This window comes from Aythya ferina (assembly GCF_964211825.1).
Source record: "Aythya ferina genome assembly, chromosome: 2".
Classification (NCBI taxonomy): Eukaryota; Metazoa; Chordata; class Aves; order Anseriformes; family Anatidae; genus Aythya; species Aythya ferina.
This window is the reverse complement of record NC_140297.1, coordinates 47,464,121-47,479,371: the sequence shown is the minus strand read 5'-3', so window position 1 is coordinate 47,479,371 and position 15,251 is coordinate 47,464,121. Positions and strand designations below refer to the sequence as shown.

Below are 15,251 nucleotides of genomic sequence, written 5' to 3'. Positions count from 1 at the left end.
CAGAGTTGTTTATCTCACAATTTTATTATCTCTCACAGCTGCTGCATGGCTTTTTCCAGCCTTTATTAAATATGTTATCTTTGAGGTGCAACAAGTGTTGCCCTTTGTCTCAGCTTTGGCCCATGGTGGGCCCCTTTTGGAGCCAGCAGAAACTGGCTCTATCCAATGAGACCATGGTGTCTTTTCACAGGGGCCACCCCTGCAGCATTTCCTCCCTGCTCCCCACTCCCAACCCACTACCAAAATCTTGCCATGAAATCCCAATACACCATCAGGCCACAGAGATCTCACATGGACTTGTTTGTCCTGTAATACTCTCTGCATCATTCTGTAAGTGTTTCCAGAACAGACAGAAAAAATACAAAAATACTTCAGGGTGGGGTGGAGAGCACTACAGCTTTCACCTACTCAAATATAAAGTTCTGTGTATGTGTTGTTTTTTGAAGAACATAACTGCTCACATGCATTATTTTTCTCAACTTTTTTCCTATAATAAAACATGAGTTGTGACTTATGGAAATGAAGTAAATATATGGCTATTTTCCTCAAGAATTAAAATCTACTTAAACCTCCATAGATCTCTGGAGTATGTTTTTTTCCTAACTTTTATTTATTTATTTATTGTTAGCTAAGCATCTCTCTATGCACCTGTGGTACATACTAGGTCCATAGTAGATCAAAAGATACTGATATAAACAGAGCAAAACAGAATCTATATCCCATATAGAGCAGCTTTATGTGTGATGGAACATGCTCTGTATGACTGTAGTACAAATATGGGAAAGCAAAATGCAAAACGCACTGCCTGCTGTATTAGTCATATGCCTAATCTGACCAATGAGACATACAAAGCACTAAAAAGAATAAGATTATTTGTGCGGATAGAATCCACCACAGACAAAATCAATGACTAACTTTTGTTTCTAAACTTGTGGCAACTGTGTGTGTTGGCCAAACGAGACTAGATTGTTTGGTGAGCTAGAAATAGACAAATAGACACCCTCTCTTAAATAATAACATTAATGACGTCTAAAACAAACCAGTCAGATTTTACCAAATAGTACAATTCAGTGTCTTTCTAGCAAAGGCACACTGCTTGAACAGGCATGAATTTGGTCAAATGTGAAATACCACTTCAAAAACAAAAACAAACAAAAAAATCAATCCACATCTCACAGAAAAGGAAAGAGGAAGAAATCACAGCCAAAGGAATAGGCAAACTTCAAAGCAAGCACTTGACTTGGAAAATACATGTTGCAATAAGAAGTATGTTTTCTGGAACCCTTTGAATATCCCAGGCATGAATAGTGCAATAAGTAACTTAGTATACAGAGGAAATAAAGGAATAGTCTCAAGGGGACAAAAAGAACTCATATTACCCTTTGAATTTATCTTAATTAAGTGAATCTTGGGAGCACATATATGGATACTAGTTAAAGGGAATACAGCTTTTAACTCTGTTGGCAAGTTAAGTCCTTGTGTCTATGCATCTTTTCAAGCTTGTGCTTGTGGTGCAATTGCCCAAAGTAACTAGGATCATTATAATACCAAAACACACTCCATCCCAAAAGCTACCTGCCTCCAAGGTGCGACCACCCCTCGCTGAGCATGAGCTCTGAATTTCTCGGAGCCTATTACTTTAAACAGAGATGGGAAAACTTTTCACCAATCATAACTAAGATATGCTTGACTAGAGTCACTCAAGCTCCACCTAAAAGATAAAAAAATATATAAATTGGCCTAAGAGAGAGGGGAAGTTAGGGAAGATACCATCGTTAGGACCATCCCCAGGGAATACACCATCCCGAGGACATCATGACTCCTGGGATCAGTTGACAGGCTGAGCCTCTCTTCCCCCCCATTGGGACACCTTTGAGTGAGTTTTGAATGCTTGGTTATACGGTGTGTCTCCACGGAAACTTAGAAATCTCTGTAGAGTGTTTTTGCCTTTTAACTCATTAATTTCCAGGCTGTGCACCTGTGTCACATGTGATTTCATGCATGCTAGCTTGCTTTTGCAGACAGTAACTATTGCCGGCAATCCAAAGAGCCTGTGTACCTGTTGCTGTAATAAATTGCACTTGATTGCATTGTTCCTAGTTGTGATAGTTCTCATTAAACATGACTAGAGTAAGGGTGGTATACGTTATTGGTGAATTTGTGACCGTGGTAATTCAGTGCTCTGAATCCGACCAGACCCCTAAAGGTTAATCCGTTATTGGTGAAACTGTGATTGTGATAGTTCAGTACCCTGAATCTGACCGGACCCATAACAGTTAATCGGCTACACCCTTTAACGCGACAGTGCCAACTAACATTCTACCAAAGCAAAGATCCAAACACAAGCTTATCAGGTAGTCTGAATTCAGATACAATATACCTAACCCAAATCTCATGTTCATCCAGGATAAAGACTTTTTTCTCCCCCTCATCCTTGATCCCACACATGACTGGGAAAGCTCACAAACTAGAGGTCCTCCTGAAAATTCTGCCAAGGACATTAAAATACTAGATATGAAATGTCTTATGATGCCTGAAAACCAAAGTTAGAATGACAACATGAAAAGCAGAAGAGGGTCCCAAAATTTTTAACCTAAGGAACTGTTATACTTTTACCCAAACCAGCACTAACTCTACAGCTTTACATTCAGGCAGGAAACATGGTTACATTGCCTTTCTCCTGGCATTCCCAAACTGCTGATCCTTACTACCTCTTCATTTTTTAGAGTTTGATAATGGAATCCATTTTTATTACCATGATGCTTACTATGACAACTATTCTGGCCCCCTTACTAACCCTTCAGGAAGCTCATGATGGGAAGACTTATCCATGTTTTCTCCTTTACTTCATGAAGATGATAGGATAATAGGCAAGACAGCATTCTAGGACAGATAGAAGATAGAGGAAAAATGTAAGCTTGTGCAAACCCCTCTCTGGCTTTCCACCTCTTACCATCTAACTCAAATTTGTAAAGTTTCTACATTTCTCTTCTCTTCTCTTCTCTTCTCTTCTCTTCTCTTCTCTTCTCTTCTCTTCTCTTCTCTTCTCTTCTCTTCTCTTCTCTTCTCTTCTCTTCTCTTCTCTTCTCTTCTCTTCTCTTCTCTTCTCTTCTCTTCTCTTCTCTTTTCTCTTCCCTTTTTCTTTTTTTCCTTTGCCAGGATGTTATAAGTTTACCTGTCAGGAAACAGCATTCCCCATTGGACTAGACCAATAGATATCTGGTAAACTAGCAACATTTTTTGTCCTTTTCCTGACACTTTTTGAGGATCCATCAAACAAAGAGGGATAAGATCTGGAGGAGTAGCATCAGGAAGATATTACATGCTATCTGCACACTGAAGTTTGCTTTTCATGTCCATGCAGATGGAAGCAAAGCCTTGGATTTCACTGGTAGAACTTGCATCTATCATGACAGAAAGATTTAAGGTCTCCCCCATCCACCCCAGAGATATTGAACAGGACCAAGCATTCAGAAGAGAGCAGTATCACAGGGATAAACTGAAATGAATTTTAGCCCAGATTAGTGGTTATCAGGAGGGGCGATGGGGTAGAAGGCCACTATGGACACCAAGAACTATCCTAGACTCATTTCTCAAACATCCCCTAATATGAAACATTCATGTCCGGGAAAGGGCTGCGTAGGACTCCAAAAAATGCCCAAAGAGACAAGGACTAAGCTTTAAAAATCACGATGCTAGAGCATCTGTGTGTGTACCCACCACCTGAGAACCTGAAGAGGACAAGTCAATGCAGGATCCACGGGTGGTGATCTCTCTCTCTCTCTCTCTCTCTCTCTCTCCATCTCTATTTCTTTATTTGGAACGTATGTGCTTTTGCCAAACCTCTAATAACTCCTCTGGAAATTATCAGTAAAAGTTTAACCTTGTTGAAACCCTGGAAAACTTGTATTGTCTTGCCCTCCAACCCAAAGATTTGAAACAAACCTATCTCCTCCCAAGTAGAGCAGGAAGAGGCAAATACACAACACAAGATCATCAGGATTGGGCATTGTCCTTAGTGTATAAGAAACAAATTTTAGTTAAAAGATCTTTAATTGAAGTGATGCTTGTTAGCAAGTCGTAGAAGCAGTACTTTCTCAGCAGAAGAAGTCTTTCAAACACCATTTATTGGCAAATGAAATGTTAGATTCTATTTAGATCATGGAAACAACTGCTTACTGCAGTCTTCCTGTGTTACCAGGATGCCTCCAGAGAGGAAATGAAGATAGCCATTACAACACTATATCCCCACCAGCTAGTTTTCCCTTCAGAGGCCTCAAGAAAGACCAAAATATCTTCTGCTGCCTGGTAGAATAGCTTCGCAAACATAGAGTTTATTGTCCTGGAGAATTAACATGTAGAAGGTATTGTACTGAGAACTAATCCGTTTAGAAAAGTGACAAAATGGAACAAATTTACTAAATCAAATTTGCTCTACTGGTCATAGAGATGACCCAGATGAGCAAACTGATTTTCTACAGTATATTAGCTATGTTCTGCATGGAAAGGTTTTTTAATGACTATGAAATCAACTTCAGCTCTGCATTAAGAACATGCACAACAGATATTAACAGCCTGTAGATGTCTCTGAAAAATATTCAGTGTCTTCTTCAGTTTAAATTCAAGTGCAATGATGCCCAAATGCTTAGTCAGGAACAAGAGTGTAGTGTCAACTAAATTATCTTTACAAAACAGTGTGCTCCATACAGAACAGAATTACAGTAACCGTGCTCCTTCTTAGAAAAGAATACACTGTCACTGCATAAGTCAGTGTGATTTTACACATGTAATGCAATGCAAAGCACATAGAGTAATTACTTGATAGAAACAAGCTTTTAAATACATACACGTACTTTAACTATATACATACTAATTTACACTCATTGTGTCAGTTCATCCTGGAAAGAAATGCAAGCCAGCTGCTTGTATGAATCATCCCAGTTGATTAACAGCCAATGGAAGTCAATAATTCAGTGTTCCTCCATTAAACTCAGCAGTTCAAAAGTGCAAAGTTTATGTCAACAGCTTAATGACAGCCATTCCATGTACAGAGAGCCAAGGAAAGAGACAAATATTTACTTTATGTAAACTATTGTTAAGCATATTATTTAAGGCAACAAAGTGTAATTCAGCTTGGCTAAAAATAAAACCAAAAGTTGTCAGTTAGAAATTTGTAAAGCTTCTTTTAGAGACAATAAATATAATACAAACTGTAGAAATGCATACCTTTAAGCAATTTGTCTTATTTATTTTACAAAAAAAGGCTTGCACTGATTCGAATGAAAAGAACTGAGCAGCACTGATATCTTCACAGACAGCCTGGAAGAGTAAATATGAATACTGCAAGAGCCTAGAGCAAGTCATGGGGAGGACCCTATCATTCAAACTTCAGCAGGGTTAGAATTCAGATTTTATAACTTTAGTTCTGTTCACAATCTAACATGTGAAGCACCAGTACAGTCTGGGGGCTGACCTGCTGGAGAGCAGCTCTGCAGAGAGAGACCTGGGCATCCTGGTGGACAGCAGGCTAACCACGAGTCTGCAATGTGCCTTTGTGGCCAAGAAGGCCAACGGTATCCTGGGCTGCATTCAGGAGTGTGTTGCCAGCAGGTCAAGGGAGGTGATCCTTCCCCTCTACTCAGCCCTGGTGAGGCCACACCTGGAGTATTGTGTCCAGTTCTGGGCTCCCCAGTACAAGAGGGACATAGAATTGCTGGAGCAAGTTCTGATGAGGGCTACGAAGATGATGAGAGGACAGGAGCACCTGACAAGGTTCTCTCAGCCTGACAAGGACAGGCTGAGAGAACTGGGCCTGTTTAGCTTGGAGAAGAGAAGACTGAGGGGAGACCTCATCAATGTGTATAGATATCTGAGGGGAGGGTGCCGAGAGGATGGAGATGGTCTCTTTTCAGTTGTGCCCAGCAACAGGACAAGAGGCAATGGGAACAAACTGAAGCACAGGAAGTTCCACCTGAATATGAGAGGGCACTTCTTTACTGTGAGGGTGACAGAGTACTGTAACAGTTTTCCCAGACAGGCTGTGGAGTCTCCTTCTCTGGAGATATTCAAAATCGACAGGCTGTGGAGTCTCCTTCTCTGGAGATATTCAAAATCCATTTGGATGTCATCCTGCACAATGTGCTCTAGGTGATCCTACTTGGCATGGAGGTTGGACTAGATGATCTTCAGAGGTCCCTTCCAACCCTAGCCATTCTGTGATTCTATGTTCAGAACTGTATTCTGAGCACCTGCTATTCACTAGCTTAATTCGTGTCTGAAGGTCCAAAGCAATGTACAGAAAGCAGACATGGGTAAACAAGGTAAATCAAGATACATTGACAGGTATAATTAAAGGCTAAGTACTTGCACCACACAGTGATACCAGATAGATTAAGGCAGACTACTTTTTTATGCACAGATAGATACATGCTTAATTGTCATTTTGAACAAAGGAGAAATGGTGAGACTATTCATTGAGTCACCAACGTATCTTTAAGCCTCATACACAAACAAAAGAAGAATGGGGTACTACACTTGCACAGTTTTCACGAACACATGAGAAAAACTGCAAAACCTCTCTGTAGCTCAAATGACACTATACCTGGGTGAAAAAGAAGAAAAAGAGAGAGATATACAATGCTAGCTGCAAGAAAAGGGACTAAAATCTTCCAACAAAGTTAGTCAAAATTCAGAATGCTAACTCATGGGAACTAATGAGATTTCAGAACTCCTCTTTGTTTTCACTCAGCAAGATCCAAGTATTTTTTGAGAATTTCCATGAAATAATTACCAAGTTGCATCAATTTGCAGAACATACAACAGAATTTTAAAATTATGCATATTTAATTTTTTTTTTCATTCTGTCACAACACATAGCTTTATCTACAAATTTCATGGAAGATATCTATCTTAATTTTAATAAGTTAAACAGCTGTCCTTTCAGCCATCGATTCATTAGAGAGAGAGATAGAAGAGGTCAGCCAACAAAAATGCAGCACAGCAATATTCAGTGGGCTGGAGAATCCTGGAAAGCAGCAACCTTAAAGGAGACAGTGACAAAAATTAATATTGAATAAAGCACAAGTTTAACAGCAAAAAGCTGGAAGACCAGAAGTTTGTTTTCTCTCCCTGTACCTCCAAACATTTTAATCTTTACTGAATTTATTTCTGTGCACTTTATCACTAAATTGAACTATGGGAAAAGAAATAGATGTTATTTCTGCAGTGGTTAGAGTATAAGTTGTGAAGTATATACCTCTTGACTATTTGGTAGTGACAAGGAGTATTTATATCTTTCATATAGTTGCAGCACCAGAAAGAAAGGTTTTATTTGTATTTCTAGCACTCAACACCTGATTTCAGGAGATGAGAGCATTTAAACCAAGCATCAGGAAAAAAATAAGCATCAGTTCTCTCGAGTCCAGACTTCACGCACTGTACTATCATTCATCAGCTCAAGGAAAACATATCATGTGATACAACATATTTATCTCCATAGTTTATGCAATATATTGTATTTCTGGCACCATTCAGTCATACATTAAGGTTTTCCTCTTTCTAATAGCTTGTTACAGCTTCTTACCCTATCTGTAATACAAGAGTACATATTTCCCATATGCACTTGCAGCATTTATTTACTGAGATAACTAGCTGGAGCTTTGGCTCTTAAACATACCATCTATTCTGTGGCAGTGTCAGATAAAACAAAAAACAAACAAACAAACAAATAACAACAACAACAACAACAAAAAACACACAATCTGAGTGCTATTGAATTCTTCATGAACAATATCTATTTCCCTTCAATTAGTTCTAATGCTACCACCATATAGTTGTCTAGTGGTTATTTACATAACAAATTCACAGCCTATTTCTCTCTGAATGTAGTCAATAAAGTGTTTTTGATATAAGAATTGCCTATAGTGGAAGAATAATATATGAAGATTTTTCACCTTTGCAAAATTGCACACAGACTTTTAAACCAGTGATCTCTCTCAAACTGAAATTTAAGGCTATGTTTTCTAGAGTTGCTCTGTTACAAGAAAAAAATATGTGATCTGCAATTACAGAAAGACTGAAAAGCAACAATGGCTAGGCTGATAAAACCAAATATTTAATTCAAGAGATCTGAAAATCACAATTTGTGTAGACACTTATCAGGAGAAATCTCTGTGCACCTTAACAAGCATTACATTTCTGTCTTTGCACTCACACTGTGCCTGGCACATTCCCGTTATCTCCAGAATGACATACACCTCGATCCTAGTTACTTTCTGCTACCTTTTCCTCACCCGATACATCCAAAAATATCCACTATTATCCACTTTGAAGTGCTTTCTGATGATTATTACACTCTGAAGCAATATTGAGAGAGCTGTCATGAAAGGCTACCTTACAGATGCAGACCAATGTATTTATTTTCTCTTTTCCAGAATGAATGGCAATTTAAGCTCTTAACCTGCAGCAGCTTCCCTATATGACATGAAGAACAAAAAGCAGCAGAGAAAATGAAAAGCTGAAATGTAGAGTCTTTCTATATTGAGAAAGCTTATCTTAAAATTAACCCTTACTCTCAATTCATAGATGTGATTTGGAGAAGTCTTACCTTCTATGATCTCAGCTGCTGAACCAGCATGGATTGACAAGCCTAAGAGAAGAAGAACCAAGTCCCAGGTCCACCAGGCATGCCTGGAGCAGGTGTGCCAAAAAAAAAAAAAAAAAAAAAAAAAAGAAAACGTCGGGGGGAACGATAAGAAAAAAGAGTAAAATACAGAAGCACAAGGGTAATAATGATAATAATGATTTTTAGAAGTGAGAGTTCTTACCATGACAGCATTTTTTGAAAGTCAGTTGGACGATGAAAAGTGGGGAAGAAGTTCAGTGAACATGAGTTTTATGCTTCTGAAAATAAGAAGTTAATGAAAACTGGAGCCTGCTGTTTCTCCTCCAACGTTCAGACACAAGTGGAACAAAGGCAGCTCTCAGGCTCTCTGTGTGACTCACTGCAATTCAGTGCTCCAGCTCTGAAATCTGACTCCACATAGATTTTCCTGTCAGTCCACAGCCTAAAAGTTCCTTCTTTATTTATTGGTGGACAGCCCTTGATGCTGTACATCATCCCAATGGTGTAATTCTCTGGTCCTGCCTTAAACTACTGTTTACCCTGACAGATAGCAGCATAGCTTTTTCTCTGATTTTAGAAAATGCATAGATAAAGGAAGTAACACCACCCCTTCTCCCACAGGTATGACACTGTTCATGCAGATGGTCTACATGAAATGCTGCTGAAAGTGCCGTTAATTTTGTCTGGATACTTTAATGTGGATGTGTGACCAATGCTGCATATTTTTAACACTGCTGGATAAAAGACAGCAAAGCAAAACATGTTCTTGACCTCTGCATTCCATTAGTCTTAAATTTCTGAATATAAGTAGTTTATTAACCCACTCCTGTAGGACTGTGAGATTTCCCAACTTTCTAATGTTCATTTGTAGTCTTAAGAATCACAGAATATTAACAGGTCTTCTATGTCTGCTAGCTATACCTTGCTCCCAACATGCACAGTAATGTTTGTATGTATCCACTCCATTTTAATTTTGCTACTTGTCTCTTATTTTAAACACAGCAGGAGCCATTTGAATGAGGACATAAGTGCTTTCCTTCTGCACTCTTTCCATCTCTCTTCATCTAAGCTGGAGTTTTTCTGCTGATTAAAAATCTCTATTTTCCAGGCAGAAGTTTTGTTTACCTTCCTCAGCTCTGTCAACTGATTGCATTCCTTAACATTTGAAATGGATGCCTACAATTCTTCTGTTACAGTTCTTACTTGTTCACTAAGTTAGTCTGGCTGGGTGTTCTTATATTTCTGACCATCTCTGTGTTAAGCATATTATTTTTCCTCCTGACTCTGCAATACAAATTTATTAGCTGCACACTTTTAGCCTCTATATCACAACACTTAAGAATCATAAGAATACTCTTGTGCAAGATTAGTACTAGAAAAGCAGTATGTTCCGAAGCCAGAGTGAGTTAAGAACCAAGCTAGAAGAGAACAAAATATTTCTGTTTGGGCCAGAACACAGGTAAGTGTTTGGTATTAATATGCTGCTGCAACGAGGTCCACTGCTCAGTTATGACTTTCATAAAGAAGTCCCTAGTGTTTTTTGTTTGTTTGTTTGTTTACTTTGAACTTGGGTCCTGCTGATGTTCTTTGATGCCTTCAGTCTCTGTATTGAATAAGGATTGCCTCTTCACCATCACTTCTGTTTTTTCCATGCTTGTTGTGATTTCAGAAACTTCTTTTATATGCCTCTTTCACTTGTCTCTTTCTGTACTGAGGAGTATGAACTTACTTGGTCATTTCTTGTTCTACAATCATTCCATATCTCAAGTCATCTTTTTAATCTTAGAGTTTCTTCTGTTCTAGTGCATCACTTTTGATCTTTGGTGAAGATGGAGCATAAATGCACAATACAAATAATCTCAAGATTTCTCTAGTGACATAACAATGTTTTTTTTTTTTTTTATATTTTCCCCGATAACTGCATAATTCTCACAAGCATAATAATTTACTCCTGAAAGGTAATTTTTGTGTGATTAAGATTTGTCTTCTCTCTTTCAATAAATTTCAATAAATTGATAACAAATAGTAGAAATGAATTTAATCTACCATTTTATTTTCCCATGACTTATACTTAGAAGATCCTTTTGTAATTCTTTGCAATCTGCCCTTGTTCTTATTAAAACAACAAAACAAAAACTCATCATCAGCAAACCTAACTGCACAGCAAACAGTCACGTAACTGCTTGCCATTACTAGGTTAGTCAGGCAATGCATATATCTGTGGAATTGCATCGGTGATCATTCTCTAGTACAAGGGCTAGAGAACTTGTACAAGGACTGACTATATATTCCTCACCCTTTTGTCCCTCCTTTAACTGTTCATACATAAATCTTACTTCTTGTGCCCTGGCTTCCTGAAAAGATGCTGTCAATCCCCCTGACTACTTCCTTTAAATGATGTCACACTAAATAGTAGCATGTAGCTGAGGTCTGCTGCTTTGAGGCCGGTGCAGCTGCAGCCGCAGTGCCCGACCACGAGTTACAGGGGGGATTTTGCACCCTTGTTTCACCAGGGGAGGCCTGGGACAGGACACGGGAGCTCTGCACCAAGTATTGGCAGTCTGCAAGGTCACCCACATACCATGGTGTCCACTAGGCAGAGAGCTCACTCCAAAAAGGCTGTGATGACCCAGACAGAGGGCCTGCCCAGAGACGTGGCTGTTCAGGCCTCTGGCTGCAGGGAGCACCTGAGCCTGCCACTGCTGGGGGAGGACAGCGGGGAGACCGCCTATTCTCAGGTGGAATGCCTGCTCACCACAGTGCCTGAGCTCAAGGAGGAGGTGGAGAGACTAAGGAGCATCAGGGCTTGTGAGCAGGAGATTGCCTGCATAGACTAACTCCCTGGCGTGCCGGGGCACCAAGGGGATGCCTCCCCAATGGTGGTGGAGCCCCTGCCCTTTTGCTGTCAGGCAGAGGGAGGGGACCAAAAAGACGAGGAGGTGTTGGAAGCGAGTCCTACTTCAGCATCACAGGCAATCTTCTCCGTACCTACCTCCCTTCCCCAGGTGCACCTCCATAACAGGTTTGAGGCCCTAGATCTTAAAGGAGAGGCAGGCGAGGATGTGGTGGAAGGTCCGCCTATGAGGTCACGTAGGAAGAGGCAGTCAACACCACGCCTCAAGACTGCCTCCAAAAAGAAAGAAAGAAGGGTATTTGTAGTAGGAGATTCCTTTCTGAGAGGAACAGAGGGCCAGATATGCAGAGTTGACCCTCATCATAGGGAAGTCTGCAGCCTACCTGGAGCCTCAAATCAAGGATATCACCAGGACACTCCCTTACCTGGTGCACTCGACAGACTACTACCCACTACTGATCTTCCACATAGGTGGGGAGCAAGCTGCATTCCATAATCTGAAGGAAATGAAGAAAGACTTCAAGGCCTTGGGCTGTTGGTGAAATAGTCTGGGTGCAAGTTATTTTCCCTCCTTCCATTCTGGGGTGATGATGTGGGACGGAATAGAAGGATCTAGTCCATAAATGCTTGGCTACATGACTGGTGCTACAGGCAGGGCTTTGGGTTCTTTGATAATGGCTGGTTTTGTAAGACACCAGGCCTAACAGTAATATATGGGAAAGGTTTATCTCACAGGGGCGAAGGGGTTATGGGACAGGAATTAGCAGGGTTCATTTGGACAGCTTTAATCTAGATCCAACGGTAGATGGGGTTGTTTTCTTCTCTGAAAGAGTAGTTAGGCATTGGAACGGGTTGCTCAGGGGGGTGGTGGGGTCACCATCCCTGGAGGTGTTTAAGGAAAGGTTGAATGTAATGCTTAGGGACATGGTTTAGCGGGTGATATTGGCAGTAGGGTGATGGCTGGACCAGATAATCTTGGAAGTCTTTTCCAACCTTTATAAGTCTATGATGATACTATGATTTATAAGCATAACAATTTGCTTCAATAGTTCACTCTTCTGCATTTTTCCTGTTTTAAACAAGACACCTTTGGGGAAAAAAATAAAAAAAGACTTTATAAATGCTATTTTTAATATGGACATATGAAATAATAAGAGATGACATTTATGTAATTTAAGTCTGTATTATACCCTGAAACGGGTTCAAACTAACATTACAGAGCCAAAGAACTGTGGCATTTTCTAGTCCTTTAGCACTTCATTTCACATAATATGAATATTTCTGCTTCCTCTACCCCTCTCTCACAGTATTATAAAAAGCGTTGAAAAAAAAAATAAAATAAATAAAATCTTTCACATGGTGGGCGTTAGCTGGTAAAGAAATCAAAAAGGATTCAGGGACCTGAAGCTTGCAATAGAAACCCTAGGAAGAAAGGGATCTCCCATTAATACTTACATTAGAAAGTGATTTTTAGAAAGGATAAGACCAGATCTGCTGGGCACATGGATGGGTTTGAGGGGAATCAGACTACTGTTGAGGATGAAGGACTAATACAAAGAAAAGGGTGAGAAAAGGAGAATAAGCCTGGGACAAGAAATTAGGAAAAAATGAGGGCAAAGCTAAGAAGAGCACTGAATGCTAGTTAGAAAATAAAAGGACAGGGAAGTCTGGAAATGTGATCTGTCATTAGGTGACCAGGGAAGCAAGAATAAATATTTAGACATCTATATTTCCCCTTTATAGGCTCTGTCTCAGTCTTTCACCAGGCAGTGTGACTAGGAGGAAAACACCATGCTCAGAATGAGAAAGTTGTAAATAAAAATAGGGTAGGTAAGGGCAACTGGACAAGAGACACAGACAGAAAAAATATTTAAAAGGGATATGTTAAAAAAAAAAAATTACTCATGGTAGTAGAAGAGTGTGCATCTATTAAAACATTCCTTTACTTCCTTCTGCCAAAGTTTCAAGTAGAATCCAAAATGCCTGCAACCTGTCACACTTCTGCTATAAGCAAGCACCCATGAAACCTACTAGCAAAGTGTGTCTCATTGATTGTGCAATACAATAATAATTGCAGCAGTAGCATACACTACAAATCAAGATATTTCAACACTTCTGATGGCACACTCAAGTGTCAGTATGCCCCCATTAAATTTAAATTTTGTGTTCTAAAGCACAAAAACACTAGAGCTATTAACTAGTTCTGTGACAACTTATAAAACGGCCACAAAAACTACCATTTCCAGAAATGGTTGAACTCTTTCTGATGAAGTTCATGTTACTGGCATGAGACACAAAGTCAAAATGCAAAATGGTCAGTGTTCAAAAACTGAACAAGCAATTTAAATTATTCAACACTCGGGGGGGGGGGGGAAGATAATTGTAAAACTGAGCATAAGTAGATATTCTGCCTGTAGTTTAACCTCACTTGCATGTTAACACTGATCTAATTTGTTATATTAAATTAATTTATCATTACCAGAAGGGTACATAATTTTAAAGCATACTCAGGAAGTAAGTCTTAGCTATATTAAGGACGTGTGGCACTGAAAGACTCTATTCAGACTAAATGTCATACATTCCTTTTCTGTGAATAAACCCAGAAAGAATTAAATGCAGCACTTTCACTGTCTGTCTCCATGTTCAGCTGAGCTGAAGAAATATTTTCTCCTATACACACACACAGAGGATATAGAAAGTAAAACACTTCACGAGAACGCCTCTCCCCATTCTGTTCAAGCTAACTTGACCCAAATATTTTCGTTTTAAAAATATTTATAGAACCCAAACCAATGAATAACTTCTTCAACTATTTTTTACACTGCCTTGAGATAAACTCATAAAAAACATGTTCTACAATGGGAAAAATCTCTTGTCCCACTAGTTTATATGAAGCAGGGTTGTTCAGAAAAGTAAAACACTGCTTTATAAGCCAACCACTAGGTGATGTAAATGCCACCATTATTGCCTCAAATGTCTACTTCATAAATCATCCTTATAACATGGACAGGACTGATAATGCACCTTCACTGGCAAAAGGAATACAAATATTTAGCTTAGATATAGGTCAAAAACCTGGCCTTACTGAAAAAGGTTGTCTACAAAAGCTGCCTACAGTGCAAGGATTTTGCTCAATATACATTTTCTTAAATATATATTTAGATCACTATAATGATCAGGACGAGACATAGTATTTGTACCATCTGTTTTTTAGATGAAGACATGGTAGCAAAGAACACAGCAACTTTTTTTTTTTTTTTCTTTTCTTTTCTTTTTTTTTTTCCTAGATATAGTTGTGATACTCAATCTTCTCTAAGGGCAAAGAGACAGAACACCTTGTAAATAAAACCAAGAATTTTGTGAGAGGTGGAATCTGCCTCATGAACAGGGGCAAAGGCAACATTGCCAGCAGGGTGGCTGATCTGGACAGAAAGGCTTTAAACTAAGAATGACATAGGATGGATAGAGTTACAAAGAGTTGGAGATCTGTGTGCAATTGCAGAATTATGATCTTGTTGGGATCACAGAGATGTGGTGCGATGGTTTCCAGGTGATTCCTGTAGCCAGAAGGTTGAGGGAGGTGATCTTTCCTCTCTATTCAACACTGGCAAGGCTGTATCTGGAGTACTGTATCCAGATCTGGGCAAGAGAAATATGGACATTCTGGAAAGAGTCCAACAAAGGGCCAGAAAGGTGATGAGGGGATGGGAGCATCTCTCCTATGAGGAGAGGTTGAGAGAGCTGGTTCAGCTTGGAGAAGAGAAGGCTAAGGGA

General features: G+C 39.5%; 1 protein-coding gene across 3 annotated transcripts in view; it reads right to left on the bottom strand.

Moving 5' to 3' along the window:
* COL15A1 (collagen type XV alpha 1 chain) overlaps positions 1 to 8,993 on the bottom strand; it is a 302,706-nt gene extending 293,713 nt beyond the window's left edge. For all 3 annotated transcript variants that reach the window (XR_014689437.1, XM_084508908.1, XM_084508909.1), the window contains exons 1-2: positions 8,826 to 8,993; positions 8,606 to 8,688 (exon numbers count right to left, since the gene is read on the bottom strand). Coding sequence is in view for 2 of the 3 variants with exons in the window: in XM_084508908.1 (XP_084365034.1) it covers positions 8,606 to 8,688; positions 8,826 to 8,836 (94 nt within the window). In the remaining variant the exon portion in view is untranslated. The remainder of the gene's footprint in view (positions 1 to 8,605; positions 8,689 to 8,825) is intronic.
* Between the last annotated feature and the right edge of the window lie 6,258 nt (positions 8,994 to 15,251).